The following is a 15,594-nucleotide window of genomic DNA, read 5'->3' as shown; positions in this document are numbered from 1 at the left end:
CGGCAGAACTGGTCCTGAGGGCCCTAGGTTCGATGGCGGCTACCATCAATCTCCTTCCCATGGCGCGTCTATGAGAATTCTGCAATGGACTCTCCAAGTCCAATGGTCCTTCCTAAGTTTTCCCCTGAGTCATCCTGTCCCTCTCAGCAGGGTTTGCAGGAGTGCCCTCTTGTGGTGGCTCCAGTCTCCGGACCTCCAAAAGGGGTGCCCCTTCTCTGTTCCCTTCCCTAGCCACGGTGACCACGGCCACCTCTCGCCTTGGGTGGGGGGGCATTGCTGCAGCAGGACCGTCCAAGGCACGTGGAACCAGTCAGAGACCTCACTGCATTATCAATGTTCTGGAGATGAGGGCGGTGCTATTAGCATTGCAAGCACTTCAGATCCTTCTTCCCGTCGGGACTATTGCGATCCTAACGGACAACGTCGGTCGTTTGGTATATCAACAAACAAGGGGGAACCAGGTCCTATCCACTTTGTCGAGAGGTCATGAGAGTTTGGGAATGGGCGATTTCCACCAACCGCTTTCTCATAGCGATGCACATTCCGGGTCGGTCCAACATCCTAGCAGACAGATTGTCGCACCATCCTCTCGCTGTACGAGTGGTCTCTGAATCCCAAAGTAGCGAAGGCGAAGCAGATCATCTCCAAATGGAGTCAACCTTGTTGCGATCCTTTTGCCTCTCCTTCAAACACGAAGTGCGACACCTACTTCGCTCTAATTCCCCCACCCGGGGAATCACCAAGAGATGCCGTGGTGCATGCTTGGCCTCCTGGTCTACTTTATGCTTAACCGCCTCTTCCCCTAATGCTGAAATTTCTGCAGAAATCCAGACAGTTGGGGAGCACGATAATTCTCATTGCCCCATTCTGGCCTAGTCAGGCATGGTTCCCTTATCTGTGGTCTCATCTAGTGAATCCTCCCTGGATTCTAGATCTTCTCCCACATGTGATATCTCACCCCCTGGGCCTACCAACCCCGAACCTGGACAACTTCAAGCTCACAGCTTGGTTGATGCAGTTACACTGTTGATTTGGACTCCCGGTATCTCTTTCCCGGTCAAAGCGATCCTAGTGGCGGCTCACAAGCAGTCTACTAGAAAAGTTTATCGTAGCAAATGGAAACATTTTTCTATTTGGGCTGAACATCAGAATCTGGATCCTTTCACAGCTCCGTTACCAGCTGTGCTGGATTTTCTATCAGGTCTGTTCGATAATGGGGCTAGCTCTTCCACAGTCTAAGTACCGTTGGCAGCAATCGCTCATTACCACGTTGGATGTGATCTTGGTCCTTTGGCCTCATCCAGATTATGTAAGGCCTTATTAAAAGGCACCTTCCTACTAAGGCCTCTGGTGAAGGATATGATCCCTCCTTGGGACTTATCGCTGGTGCTGCAGGCCTTAACAGCTTCTCCCTTTGAGCCTGCTGCGTCGGTAGATCTCGAATTCTTATCCTGGAAAACGGCTTTCCTAGTTGCTATTACTTTGGCAAAAAGGTTTCTGAGCTTCAAGCCCTTTCTGCCAAGCCTCCGTACTCCCTCAGGACCAATCCCTCTTTTCTTCCCAAAATTGCTTCCGAAAATAACATTAATCAGTCTATTGATTTGCCATTCTTCTTCCCCAATTACCAAAATAAGGGCAAATACAAGTTGCACTCTTTGGATGTACACAGACAGTTGAGATTTTATTTGCACAGGACAGCCTGTTATAGACGTTCAGATCAGCTGTTTGTGTCCTTTGCTAAATCCAGTTTGGGGAAAGCAAGTCACACTATCCAGGTGGATTTCTCAGTGTATTCTCTTGGCTTATGAGAGTTCTGGCAGGCCTGCTCCTCAGGGAGTCCATGCCCATTCATCTCTGTCTGTTTCTACCTCTGCTGCCTTTCGAGCCAGAGTTTCGTTGGATGACATCTGCTCGGCTGCCACGTGGGCTTCTCACACATTTATAAACCAATATAAGTTAGATCTGGTTTCCAGAGGGAGAACATCCTTTGGCTCCGCAGTGCTCCGGAACATCCTTCCTTGAGGGCCTCCCAAGATTCCGGTAGGTTGATGCACAAATGAAGTTGACTACTTCAGATTAAGAAGTTATGTACTCACCATAACGTTCCATCTGAGTAGGTAAACTTCATTTGTCAGCAACCATCCCTCCCTCCGTCCCCCTGTCCTCTTTGGATGTTCTTGATTTTTCCCGCTTCACGGTAGATTGTACTCAATTTACCCTAGATGGGTGGTGATTGCAAGCCTTGCTTTAGGCAAACTCGATCTGAGGTCAGGAAGGGATGGCAGGGAGTTATGGTTAAGGGGGAGGAGCTTGAAGCTCGTATCTTAGCTGTTGGAAACATGCCTCTTGGATCTGATGCGGATCCGATAACCCATAGGTTGCTGACAAATGAAGTTTACCTACTCAGATGGAACGTTATGGTGAGTACATAACTTCTTATTATGGTGGATATGGTTTGTTGCAGGGCAGTGTCTATGAAAGGGCAAAGTATGCCATTATTCTTGCGTAGCAACTTCAAACAGCAGTGGTGCACCTTCTCAAAAGCGGCACAGTCAACTGGGACAGTGTGCCTATTTTGTACAAAAATAGATTAGTACAGATTTTTTACTGCCTTAAGAGAAATGAAAGTTTATTACTTGAAGCAAACAAAATCAAACATTTAACAAGGTTTTTGTTGTATTTAGTCAGTGTATCATTTTTAACTTGGGGCTGTTTGACCATTTCTTACAAAATGTGGTGAAACTACTGTGTGCTGAATCTTCAGTAGACCAGAAAGGGGAAGAATAATTTTCTGTTAGGACATTTCTCTTCTGCATAGAGTAGTGCTCTTGTATGCTGTGCTTACTTTTTCCATGTTTTCATTGTCAGCAGACCAGTAGCTTGGGCATGATGAAGGGGGTGGTTGAGTACATACTGTTACATACAGTATACTGAGTATACTGTCAGCATGCATTTAGTTGAGCAAATACTGGCAATGTCAGTCTGCCTGGCTATAACTGTAGGTGTTCTCTTTTTTTTTTACTTGACTTCTGTACCTCCAGACATTACTTTTAGTGAAGCTAGTGTTCCAATTGCCTGCTCTGGCTTTGCTCTTAGTGGGCTTTTAAGAGTAAAGCCAGACCCTTTGTGTATTAGGCCACTCACCTTAACCCCATATCCCTCTGGTGTAGCATGTAGAGCCCGTATGGAATGGGATTTAGCCACATCCTCTGAGGGTGTTGGGTCCCCTCAGCAGGCAAGGTAGAGCCACTCTTGTTCCCTGTTTCATCAATGTTGTACCCATCCCTGGGGAAGCTAATGTTGCCATTTATAACACCATTAGTGCCATTTTTTTCTGTCAAAAAGAAACTGAATACTTAACGTGCGTCTACTCTTCATATTTCTGTAGGAGTCCTTTACTGGGTCTGGGTTATGGTTTTATTCAGGCTTTTGATCCTTGGTTATTGATTTCTGCTAAAAGAAAGCAATGCCTTCTTAAGAAAGCAATGCCTTCTTTCCTGAAGAGAGTCAAGATTCTGAATCTGGACAGGAAGATGAACGGACAGGTGTAGATTCTCATCAGTTTTCTAATTCAGACTGAGAGCTGAGTTTCTGATTCTCCTGTCTTTGATACTGTTTCCAGAATATGCCAGTGTTTTCAGTGCCAGTACACTGAGATTTCGCAGTCACTCAGAAAACCTTGAGCTTTTACAAGAAGGAAGTTTCTGGATCCTTACCATTTTCTCCAGTTCTGCCAGCTTTGGAGGATGCATCTCTGCCTGTAGTTTTTCCTCGGAGCCATTCTGCTGCCCTTAAAAAGGCAGATTGTAAGTTTTTAAACACTACTCCAGACCTGACCCAGCAACTTCTGTTATCCACTTCACTGCTAAACGGTTTAATTTCTGTCCTTTTTTTTTTCTGATGAGGATTGGAAGATTATTGATGGATATGAGTAAATAGTGTAAGGTTTTTGCAACTTTAGTTTTTCAGAATTTTAAATTGTCGGCTTGCATGTTAATGCTTGTTCTGATTTATGTGAAACTATTAAGGAATGTTTGGTTCACACTTCTTGAGAGGAAACCTCTTCTGGTATACTAGTCACTGTTCTGTGTTTAGTGCATATGGCTCCATTGATGACTCTTCCAGGACTGTGGCTTCTGGTACTGTTTTGAAGAGGTTTGCTAGGCTTCATTCTCAGAACATCCAAAGAGGACGTGAATGAGGTTTTTTTTCTCTTGGATAGAGCTTATGCTTGGTTCCTTTTTTCAGAGGTGAACAAAAACATTGTGAAAGGGGTAAGCTAAATCAGGGAATTTAAGATTTATAGCCATCCTTTTCCTAACTTTTAAGGTATTCTCTAATAACGCTTCTTCCAATTTTGGCAAAATGGCAAGGGTATTAAAAAAGAATTTATGAGCTCCCAAAACCAAGGACATTCTAGCTAGTCAGTTTGACTGTTTAAGGGACTGTTTCCCATGGATGTTCAGATAATCACTGCTGCAGTAGCCACTTCCACCCCCCCCCCTTAGTTTTTGGTATGTTTTTATGCCAGGGTAGCCACGCCCTCCTTCCACCCCCCCCCCTTAGTTTTTGGTGTGTTTTTATGCCAGGGTGTGGTTGGTCTTCCTGACATTGCCCTTTCAGGGCTCAGCCTCCCTCTCTGTCTTGGCAGGAAAGCTCTGAAAGGCTTGAACCCACTTTGTCATCTCAGCTCAGGCTTCCTGACAGTTGAGCTCATGAAAGTTACTCTGAAGCTTTGGAAGCTGGCTGGCTGTTGTACCTTGACAGGATATAACCCATATAGCAATGGTTACTGCAGCAATAATCATTCTAACATGTACTGTTATGGTAGCTTTACTTGTGAAACTCCACTTTTTGCTTCCTCTTTCTTGGGATAGAGGGCCTACGGTTTATTAACCCTGCCATGTGGCAAAAAGATGATGATCCTGTTTAGGATGTTGAAGAGTCCCAAGTGCCCTTTTTTATATGGCCCTGATCCTAGCACCAGGTAGACAGTTGGCTATAACTCTCCCCGATCCATTCTGGGGAAATGTAGTGTTTGGGTGTGTCACAGTGGAATCATTTATAGCAAGGAAACTAGGCAGCCTGTGTGTCCTAAGAGGCTCGTATTGGATTCTTGGTGATACCATGTATGCACGCATGGATGTAGATATTATGGATAATTGTCTTCAGCAGGGTAGATTTAGTGGTACACTGCTGTTTATTAACAGTATTAGAAGTGATGAAATGTGCCAGCAATTTGCATAGCGATAGAAGCTCTTGACATGTGGATTTGGAAACATGGAAACCTTTAGGAATATTTTTTATTTTTTTAACAGGAAACCTCTTTATTGAATTATCAGTTGTGCAAACTATATTTTGACATTTTCGGTTGCAAACATTATGCGTCACATTGATAATGACTGTATGGAAGATTGTCAAAGATTGCATAGCTCATTCAATTCCTGTCATCCCTTAAACCTCATTCCTACTCCAAAACATGCATTGTTCTCACAATTCTTTTTTTCTATGTAATTGCTCCTACCCTTTTCTAAAGATCTCACTTTCAGTTCGCTACTATAGTCACTACTTCTAATACAGTTGGTTTAGTCTTTATTTTTATTTTCTAGTAATTGCTTTTTGACAGCCACCAGAATTAATGTATAGGCAATTCTATTCTGTATCACAGCTCAAAAATCACTTGGTTGCCCAATTTGCTTGCCCATTATTTCTGACTGGAGTAGTTTGCAGGCAAGTTTTAAAGTCTGCCAATTCATTACACTAATTTTCCCAATTACTTCTTTCTTCCCCACCACACCCCCAATATTTAATATCTATTTGAAGAAAAATTCTTTAGTGTGTGCCTGGGGTATTTTTTTCAAACACTTCCAAGCAAAGATCCTAAATCTTCTAGAATCTAGATTTTCTTGCATATTTGTGAGCCGTACATATATCCCCGTTGTTTCTTTAATTGCATATCCAGTCTCTCTTCCCAATCCTTTCTATTCTCCTCTAATCGATTCTTATAGTTATCATGGAATATTGTATATGGTCTACTAATTTATTCCTTTAACATCTGCTTCTGTTCTAGATTCTACTAAAAACTCTACCAGTGCTTGTCATTCACTTAAGATCCCCCCATTTCTTTTTGTTTGCCAATACTCTGCCTTCCCAATCAAGAATTGATGTCCATCTCTGGCCTGCAGTCCAAATGCATTCTTGGCCTTTTCCCATTTTGTTACATTTCCCCCTCTATTTTTATTGCTCTCAATACCTTGGCTCTTTTACAGGTTTCCTCCAATAAATTCCAGTCCCTTCTTTCCTATTGTCTGTATCCCTAATTGTATTTGTTAAATACTTTCTAATTTATGAATTTAATATTCTGTATGGTGGTGGTTCTCCTTAAGGATCTGCATCCCATATCCTAGTCTTTCCTTGTTTCTTGAGCTTCCACCCTGTTTTGTCATCCTCCCTTTCCACTTTAAATTATAGGTTTCTACTTGTGCTCTGTATAGGAGCCTTAACTGTGTAACTCTGAAATACCCCTTCAAATCAGGTAATCCCAGACCGCCTTGTTCTGTCGGAAGAATCTGCTATATAATCCTACTTGACTCTTGCCTTCTCCTCGCAGATAAAATCCTTCATCTCTTTTAATTGCTATCCGCAACTTCTCTGGTTGATTAAAATATGCCTGACCCGCAACTTCTCTGGTTGATTAAAATATGCCTGACCCGTGTATAAAACTAAAGGGACTATAACAATTTTAAGTGCTTGTATCTTGCTGTCCATATCCGTAAAACAGAGCTTCTAATTTCTCAGTTTTTGTATTCTTTTTGTTTAGTTTCTTCCCACATATCCTTAGCTGCCACAAGTACTTCATTTTATCATGTCCCCATATATGTGGATATTGCTAAATCGATTTGTGTGTGGGTATATAATTTACAGCTGTTGCCTTTTGTTTTACCTTCATTACTTTTTTATCCAAAAAAAGATTTGAAACTGTCTCAAAATGTTCTACAACACTGAAATGTGCTTTTCTGGTTTTATGAAGTATAACCTAATAGATGTAAATAAAGCCGGCTTTTTTTGACTACCATACAAATTGTAAAGAAAGAAAATGGTAATAGTGAGACGAGGCCAAACAGAAGTTTGGACTGCAACTTAGGGACTGCCTTTCCTAACTGGGAGTGCTACGTGAAAGACCAGCTCTGGTTTTCAGTTGAGTTTAGAGCAGAAGCTGCCAAGAAGGGGACAACTAGTATGGCAGATAAAATATTGCATGATAACTATATACGAATCGGTCAGAGAAGGTTAGAAATGATTGGGAAGATACCAATAAATGCAATTTACACAGGAACAATGGAAAGCTATCTCTATGGCTACCAGGTAGAGAAACTCCAGAATATCTAGGATTTTTGCTTGGAAGTGTCTTATTAGGTATTTTTATTCTCCATGGCAGATTTCAGGGAATTTTCTTTCTTGGGTAGATGGCAGATAATAGAGGGGTGAGGAAAAGAGAAGGTAACTGGGAACATATTTTTGTGTGTAACTAAATGGCAGATTTTAAAAATTGTCTACAGTGTACTGTCAGAAATGATGGGGAGGAAATGGCTGTAACTAAGGAAGTGATTCTCTTGACACAGGCTCTGAAACGCCTGTTCATAATGCCTTGATAAATGTAATGATATGGCTGGCAAAAAAGCAATTATAGAAAATATAAATTGAAATCTGAACCAACCCTAACTGATGTAGTGAGTATTGTAAAGGAGATGAAAAGAACTAGAGGTGGGATCTCCAGACAGGGGAAGAATTAAGCTACATAGAAATAAATGAAATGTTGTGGGAACTAAATATATACAGAATAATGTTCAGGAGGATGAGTGATTAACGGAAGATGGGAAATGAGAAATTTATGTAATGCTGGAGTGAATATTTGGTAGAAAATGTATGCAATGTAATGCATGAATATAATATTTTTAATGTGTGATTAAGTCTTAAAATGATTTTAATAAAGATGTTTAAAAACAAAAACTACATAAGCCTTTTTCCTTAATGCTTGCATTAAGTAGTCATAATCTGTGTAGATTTTGGGCTGAATTCATTAAGGCGTGCACATTGTGGTACCTTTCTGCAATTTAGCAACTGTCCTTCCACGGTGCTGCACAGTCCTAACACTGAGCCGTAAAGCACCACAAGGGCTGGCACTACAGCTGTGCTGAGTGTTAATGAGGCATTCAGTGGTGGGGATGGTGTTCAACCAGCCAACGTGAATGTAATGGTGGTGGTGGGGAGACTTTTAGGCACCAAGGGATACTTTATTTATTTATTTTTAAGTGCCATAATGGCACAAACAGTATGGGGATTGAGAAACCACTGGACTACAGGGATGACCCTCTAAGGTGGTGTAATGATACTGATATAACCGGGATCAGAGGGGTGAGGCATACAGTAGACTCATTAAGTCCTAATAGTGTTGTAATGGCATTAAAGTAGCTTGAGGATAAAGAGAGCCACAGGGGCAGATAGAGTAGGGGACGCACTAAGATCAGGTTTCACTGATTTTAAGAACCTGAGACTGCTTTTATATTTTTACAGATATTATATGCAACTTCATTTACAAGTTTATTAAAGGTTCAAGATATTTTTCCCATGGTCTTGTTATAGGAGTATGAGGAAAGGTCTTGAAACCAAATCTTCCATAGTAGAGACTACAAATGGACTGTAGCAGACATATTAGGGTGGTGGCTTCTCCAGTATCTCAGCAGTGATGGGGACAATGCAGAGTAATGCTTAGACTTGGTAAGAGCTGTTGTGCATAAGTCAAGAACTGACCGAAAGACAAGACCACCAAAGCCAGAAGTGAAGATTTTTTTCTTATGTTTCTTTAAATGTAAATGAGATGTAATTAACTGCACAGATTATTCAGTACATGTACAGTATGCTAATTGAATGTATGTAAATGTGGTTATCAAAATATTTAAAGTTAAACAGGTATACAACAGACCTGCATTAGTGCAGATTAAAGTACACAGAAGTGTATTCAGTAAAATTAGCAATGTATTTCAATCTAGTTTCAATTTCAAGTTATGTTTTTTAGACAAATGTAGAATGGGACTAGATTTCAGTTTATGCTTTTATCTATGTTCAGATTGTACTGGCAGAAAAGGGTATCCCTTCAGTGTTAAGATTCCAGCGTATAACATTTATACCCAGCTATTTCAGATGTTCACTATTAAATATGCATCACTTCTGTGCAAATTTGTCAAGTTTCAGAATAACATTCATACTATTTTTATAAGTGTTCTGTATAATACATTTCAGTCAGACTTCAGAATATTAATATTATACACTTCTAACAGCACTACCAGACAGTTTACAACATTCATAAATATGCGTATATAATTGGAACAGACTTTGAAGAATTACATCACATCTCGCATTCACTCATTAGTTTAAAGGGTAAAGTGACAGAATTATTTGTAACAGGCTTATCAAGGTAAGTTATTAAGGAATAGGTAGTAATTAATATAGTCAAGGTATGACAGGTCAGGCTTACTTTTACATAATACAGTGCACATAACCTTTTAATGACTAATAATCGTTATGTAAAAAGACACTGACAGTGTGTGCAGTGGTATAGATCTAAAATATAGAAATCATAGGCTTTAGTAAATATTCTACCATTACAGCACATACATAATTACAGTGACACAAATTAAAAATGCAGACCTCTTTTTACAGCACATAGTTATTAAAAAGGTAAATGATGGGATTAAATCTAGCCACAGATTTACAAAAACAAGGTAATACAGTATATGATAATTATATTTCAAAATACATATATTATCGATGTAAAAAAATGAGTTTATAGAAAACTTACAACCAAATTAGTATGGATCTTGTTACATAAAATATTTAATTCTGGTTATAAGTAATGGTAAAGAATTGCCCAGTTATAATTAAATCACTAAAGTTAAGAGATTTCAGAAGATTTTCAGATACTTGGTGTTAACAGACCAAGAATTATCAAGTGTTTAAAATTTCAAGTTTATTTACTTGGTAAAAATAAATGATAGCTGTTATATTGGTTCTAATGGTCATTCTGATATCCTTTGCAAACTATGCTGATAAATTTATAAATAATTGCAGAACCAGTTGTTCCAGAATAAATCCTACACAAATACAGTTAGAATAGACCTTACACAGGCCTGAATGTAAGGTTTGGCTTCTGTCTTAATTTTATTTCATATTTTGAAGTACGTACAGAAGTAGATCCCTGTTCAGGTGTCTCAGGAGTTGTAAGATCAGGTCTCGCGTAAATGTAGTTTTAGGCATAAATACAGTATTCTCTTCGCCTAGGCCTAGAAATGCAGATGTATTAATGCGAGCATATAGCTTCATTTTACATGCAGTTTCAATAAAAAGGAATGTTTAGGTGAAGGATACAAATGAGATCAGAAAAATAACCTTCAGGCTGAAATACTGAAAGATAAAATGTGCAGTACATTGAGTACAAACAGATCTCGTTTACATGACACGGGACTTTGGAACCAAGGTTAGAGAACTTGTAGGAAATTTAGTGTTTTTGATATTAGAAGAGATAGCAAATTTGTACGGATATGCAAAAAGTCATTGTAGTGAGTCTACAGAAGTTTGGTACAGACCGTTTCTAAATTGAGTGCAGAAGTCTGGTCAAATATCCAGCATTCTAGAAACAGATTGCAGGGTAGTTGGGATTAATTCTGCCATACAGGAGGAAAGGAACAGCTCAGAGGAAGGAAGCTACGGCCAGTATGATTTGATACTGATATTGACATCTACTTTCCTTGTGTGCTGCTACTACGTAATAAACCATCTTTATCAAATCTGATGTGTAGACTTTTTTATCCTTAAAGGTACAATAAGATCTGGCACATAAGAGAGACTGATATTTAGCCGTATGCAGCACAGATCTGGGTAATAAAAAAAATTCCAATCATTCCAGCTTCATTATAGTAACTTAGTTTCATACAGTCCTTTCAGTTCTTACAGACACATACAGGGACTATGGTGTGGGTGTGTACTTGTGACCGTGCATGGGAAGGATGCCACTGCCTACATGACCAGCATGTTACTACAGCAACATGCAAATCAGCCATGAGCGGTAGTAACTGCGATTCAAGAAACATGCAGATCAGCTGAAAAGTCTTGCCTAGTTGAGGCTGACCTGTTTCTGAATCAGTTATGGGAATGTTGTGGTAGATTGGCTTTTCTAGCAAGAGGCTTGTGGCTCATGCTAGGCACTTTGAATTCCTTTTTAACCCCATGTAATAAGTAATTTGTAAGCCAACACTCACAACCTGTATTTCTTATGTGATTTGTATGGTCTGATGACATTTAGTACTTGCAAGTTAGGCTTACATTGACATGTTCAGCAAAATTTTATTTTCACTGGGATTTGGTATTTTTTAGTAGACCAAAAAAAAAGCAAATTTCCCAGTTTTTGTTCTCCAGATCTTTAAATTCTCTTGATTTGGTTTAATTTAGTAATTTGTGTTTCTGAACTCCACATGGAATTCCTTCATTTCTAGTATTGCCAGTGGGACCCCAGCTTCTGTCACTCCTGCTGTCTCTTTTATGACCACTATTATGACAAGTTCCCTTGCTTTTGGGAAGGGGGGTTGCATGGACAGTTGATCTCATTGAGGTTTTTACTGCTGTCTAGAGTGTTGATGCCATTCCCCCCACCAAGGTATATTTGCATTTGTTATGCTAACAGATTTGTTTATGGTCTTAAGGAGATACAACCTCAGCACTAGTCTCACCTGTTCTAGGACCAAGAGTCAACATTTAAGATGTTCGTCTTTCTGTTTTGCAAAGCGGATGACCACTAACAAGCTTTTCATCCTGTAGTCCTGGTCTATTTAACATTTGTTTACCAGGAATGTCCAACTGGGACAGAGCTCATTTTCAGTGGAAGCATTAGAAGTGCTCCAGACGCATGTCTTTGGAATGTGGGAGGAAACCGGAGCACTTGGAGGAAACCAATGCAAATGCATGGAGGACGTATAGATTCCACACAGAAGGCACCCCAGCCTAGAATCGAACCGGAGAGCCTCTTGCTGTGAGGCAACGCTATCTGCTGCACCACTTTTATTTCCTTAGATATCCATTTGTGTACCTTGTGTAAATCACTTGACCGGGCAATCCTTCTGGGTCACTCCACATAGCTTGATTGCATATTTTGTGTATGTGTACACTTTAACATTTTTTAGAAACCTGCAGCAGCTGTCACAAACCCTAGGTGCACTGAATACCAAGAATTTGAAGCTAAGCTGATTGTTTCATTTTGAATATCTATGACTTTATCACAATAGCAAACATGCTGCAGCTTTGTTGATTGCTAAAATGTAAAGTTTTTTAATCAGTATTCCTAGCAATCCGTAAAGTTTTGACTTAAGTACATGCTAAATAATGTCTACATAATGATAATTTTTACGTCTTGGTAGGTTTGATACTGTCAACAAAACTGGTAGTTAAACTGAGCAGTCTTTCCATTTCTCATTTCTCAGTGTGAAATGTTTAGAATGATGTGAACAGACTCTGGTACTACCTGTGTTGGCTAACAATTGTCATTTTTTTTTTATTTACTAGTTTTCACAAGCCATTGCCCAGCAAGGGCAGCGTACCAAGTTGCAGCTTTGCCAAGAGTAAGTAGCTGTTTTGTTTTGGTATATTGTTGCATTGGTTTTAAGAGTTGTAGATTTGGTGAACAAGTCTTTTTGTACAAAGTATGTGGCCTTCTACTGAAAGGGGAAAAAGGCTCATCTTTTTATCCTTGTTTCATTAAGGAAGATTGCAGTATTACTTTTTACATATCTCTAATCCCCACTTTCGCATTCCTCATGTCCCCTCCCCCAACTCTGTCTGCATTATCCCTTTTGCATCATAGGGACTGAGACCCTGCTGGTGCAGAGTGGCAGGACCCTGAGGGGACATCCTGCGTGATTTGGCTGTTATGTAGGAGGCTGTTCCCTTCCCTGTACCTTGCTTTTTAGGTAAAAGAAATCGTAATAAAGGTAGCAAATCTCACTTTTCCACATAACTGATTTATTTACTAGTTTGCAGTCTATTATGAATAAAACATTTCAAATGGTGTGAAGTCCTTGGCTGAATAGTGCTCATTTTGTCCCTTTGGGTCATATATGTGTATATATTGACACAAATGTGGGTTGTCTTTGTGTATAGATTAACAAAAAGGTGGCGTCTGTTATTTTAAGAAGCCTCACTGAATTCTGCTTATGTCCTGAGGTGAATAAATTGGGGAGAAAGAGAACTCAACTATCCAAGTTCAGATGTCATCCTTCATAGTAAATATTACACATAGTACCTGTGTTTGTTGTAGTGACAGCTTTGTCAGAACCCTGTGTTTATTGTAGTGACAGCTTTGCCAGAACTGTGGATCCTGTGTCCAATATAAAGTGTTCAGACCTGTGGAATGTAGGTCTGACCATGTGCATTATCCTATATTGCATTATTAAACCATTGCTAATGGATTGTTAAGACTGTATGTAGTAACTTCTGTTTGACTCATTCCTTTTGAGACTTGACTGCACAGAACTTGGTGTTTGCTGAATGTAGCACTGTCTGGTTATCTCTTTCCTGAATTTGAAGCTAATGGTGTTGCATGTTTATCTTTACAGGGTGGCAGAGTTGAGATAGAAGCTGTCGCTGTTGTGGGGCCTATCACTGATGCATCATCCTGACCAGAGGAGCATGTCCTGCACAAACTATAGTGCGTCAGTGGTGGTGGTTCTGTTTTTGGATGCATTCATAGCTGTGCAGTGGCCATAACATAGTATGATTGCATTGCTGTTCCCCAGTATTTTGTTTGTGATTTAGTTTGATTTCATACATTTTTCCACTTATCACAGTTGTATTGCATTTGGTTTTGTTACTTCTCTGAGTGGCTACTATTTAATTTTGTCATCAGAAAGAATGTTTTCTAAGTTTCAGTATAACTATCTGGCTTTTACCTTTCATCTGAACATGTACTGGTAGTGTGGTTTTAATATTTAGGATGTACACCTTAACTGGGTGTTAGTTCTTGCTACAGTACTGTGGGGATAGACCTTGATACATTTACATTTCAGTATTTAACCACAGTCCAGTCAAATTCAAGTGTTGGGCATTTTTATAGGGCTGTACATGTACATTTTTCTGCTGGCCAGGCACACTGTGGAGATCACCGCTGAAGACAACTGATTTATATCCTGTGCCTTGTACAAAAGAATGTTTATGGTTAAATCTTTCATAGGTTCATTTATTTCTTTGCATTTTCATCTAATGTGATCCCAGAGGAAGATTCCTTATGAAATAGTGCTTCTGTTTCTATTGTGTGTAAGTGAGCACACACTGGTGCTAGTTTCACAGCTGTGCTTGTAGATCTCCCAGCATATGAAATAAATGCAGCAGAAGACAGTTTCTCCATTGCATCTGTTGGATCCAATTTTAAAAAGACTGTAGTCATTACTGACAAGTTTGTGTCCAGTTGTTCCCTAGTCAGTATTGCTATATTTGGTCATGCTCTTGTATTTTTGAAAAACAGTAGATCATCTTGCATAGTTGCCATGTTTAAACACTTAATTATACTGTTTAAATACTGTTGTGGCAGCCATTAAACAATGTTAATATTCATTCCACACATGGACATTGAATTCTTGAGAGCCAGTTAATGAATTGTCATCTTACTAAACTAATGTTGACTAAAATAATACAGTAGTTTTTCAACACTCATCTTTTTTTTTTGTAAATTGCTTGTATATGTGTCTGAAAAGCACGCACTACAGTTATGTGATACCTTAAGGCAAGCACACCATGGATTTATTGGCATTTTAGACAGGATTCATCTTCAGATGTGTGATGGTGTAAAGTTACTTCACTAGTTCTTCATCTGTTGAAGTCTGTAGTGTGAATGTCTTCACACTAAGTAAGTAATTCTGCATTTCTGCAACATGCAAATTATGGAAACTGAACCAACTTACAGTGAAGGAAGAAGCAGGCTGGAGATGCTGACATTGAGATATGAATGACATTTTCTTAAAATGCCATTTTTACATTGCTGACATTTTCCTCAGAAGTATGACTATTATGATACTATAGATGTTTAAGGACACACTGGTAATATAGACATGATGATACACCCATAGTAGTGCAGAAGTGGTAATACACCGAAGGTAGTGCATGGTGTAATGCAGCTGGTGCAGAGATGTAGAATTATGGGTCTACCTTCCACAGACTCTTCTTTAATTAAAAAGATTTCTGAAATTCATCTGTCCAACTTTTTCTTAACTCGGCACTTGAAAAAATTCAGAACCGGTGTTTACAAGATCTTTACCCAGCATGCATTCTGGTCCCCCTCAGTATTCTGTTACAATTAAAGGGCATGTTCACTGTCATATTACTTAATTGCTTCTTCCTGCTCTAGATTTGTACTTTCATGCAACAGCTTGAAGATTTTATTGCTTTGTTAAATGAAACTTCTAAGGATAAGCTTCTCAAATGAGTGGTGTGCTCATGTCCTCATTGGATACCAAAGCAGGATCAGCATACCTCTGACATTGGTGCTAGTGATCT

General features: G+C 39.5%; 1 protein-coding gene across 1 annotated transcript in view; it reads left to right on the top strand.

The window, feature by feature from the left end:
* The window catches only part of RIDA (reactive intermediate imine deaminase A homolog), a 31,049-nt gene extending 16,394 nt beyond the window's left edge, over positions 1–14,655 (top strand). Inside the window, exons 3-4 of the mRNA XM_044065634.1 lie at positions 12,613–12,668; positions 13,662–14,655. Coding sequence (XP_043921569.1) covers positions 12,613–12,668; positions 13,662–13,724 — 119 coding nt within the window. The 3' untranslated portion in view covers positions 13,725–14,655. The remainder of the gene's footprint in view (positions 1–12,612; positions 12,669–13,661) is intronic.
* Positions 14,656–15,594: the final 939 nt, after the last annotated feature.

The sequence above is a fragment of the Protopterus annectens genome, chromosome 3.part0, assembly GCF_019279795.1.
Source record: "Protopterus annectens isolate FY-2018-M chromosome 3.part0, PAN1.0, whole genome shotgun sequence".
NCBI classification, from domain to species: domain Eukaryota; kingdom Metazoa; phylum Chordata; order Ceratodontiformes; family Protopteridae; genus Protopterus; species Protopterus annectens.
The sequence above is the reverse complement of the archived record's forward strand: the minus strand, read 5'-3'. Positions and strand labels throughout refer to the sequence as shown.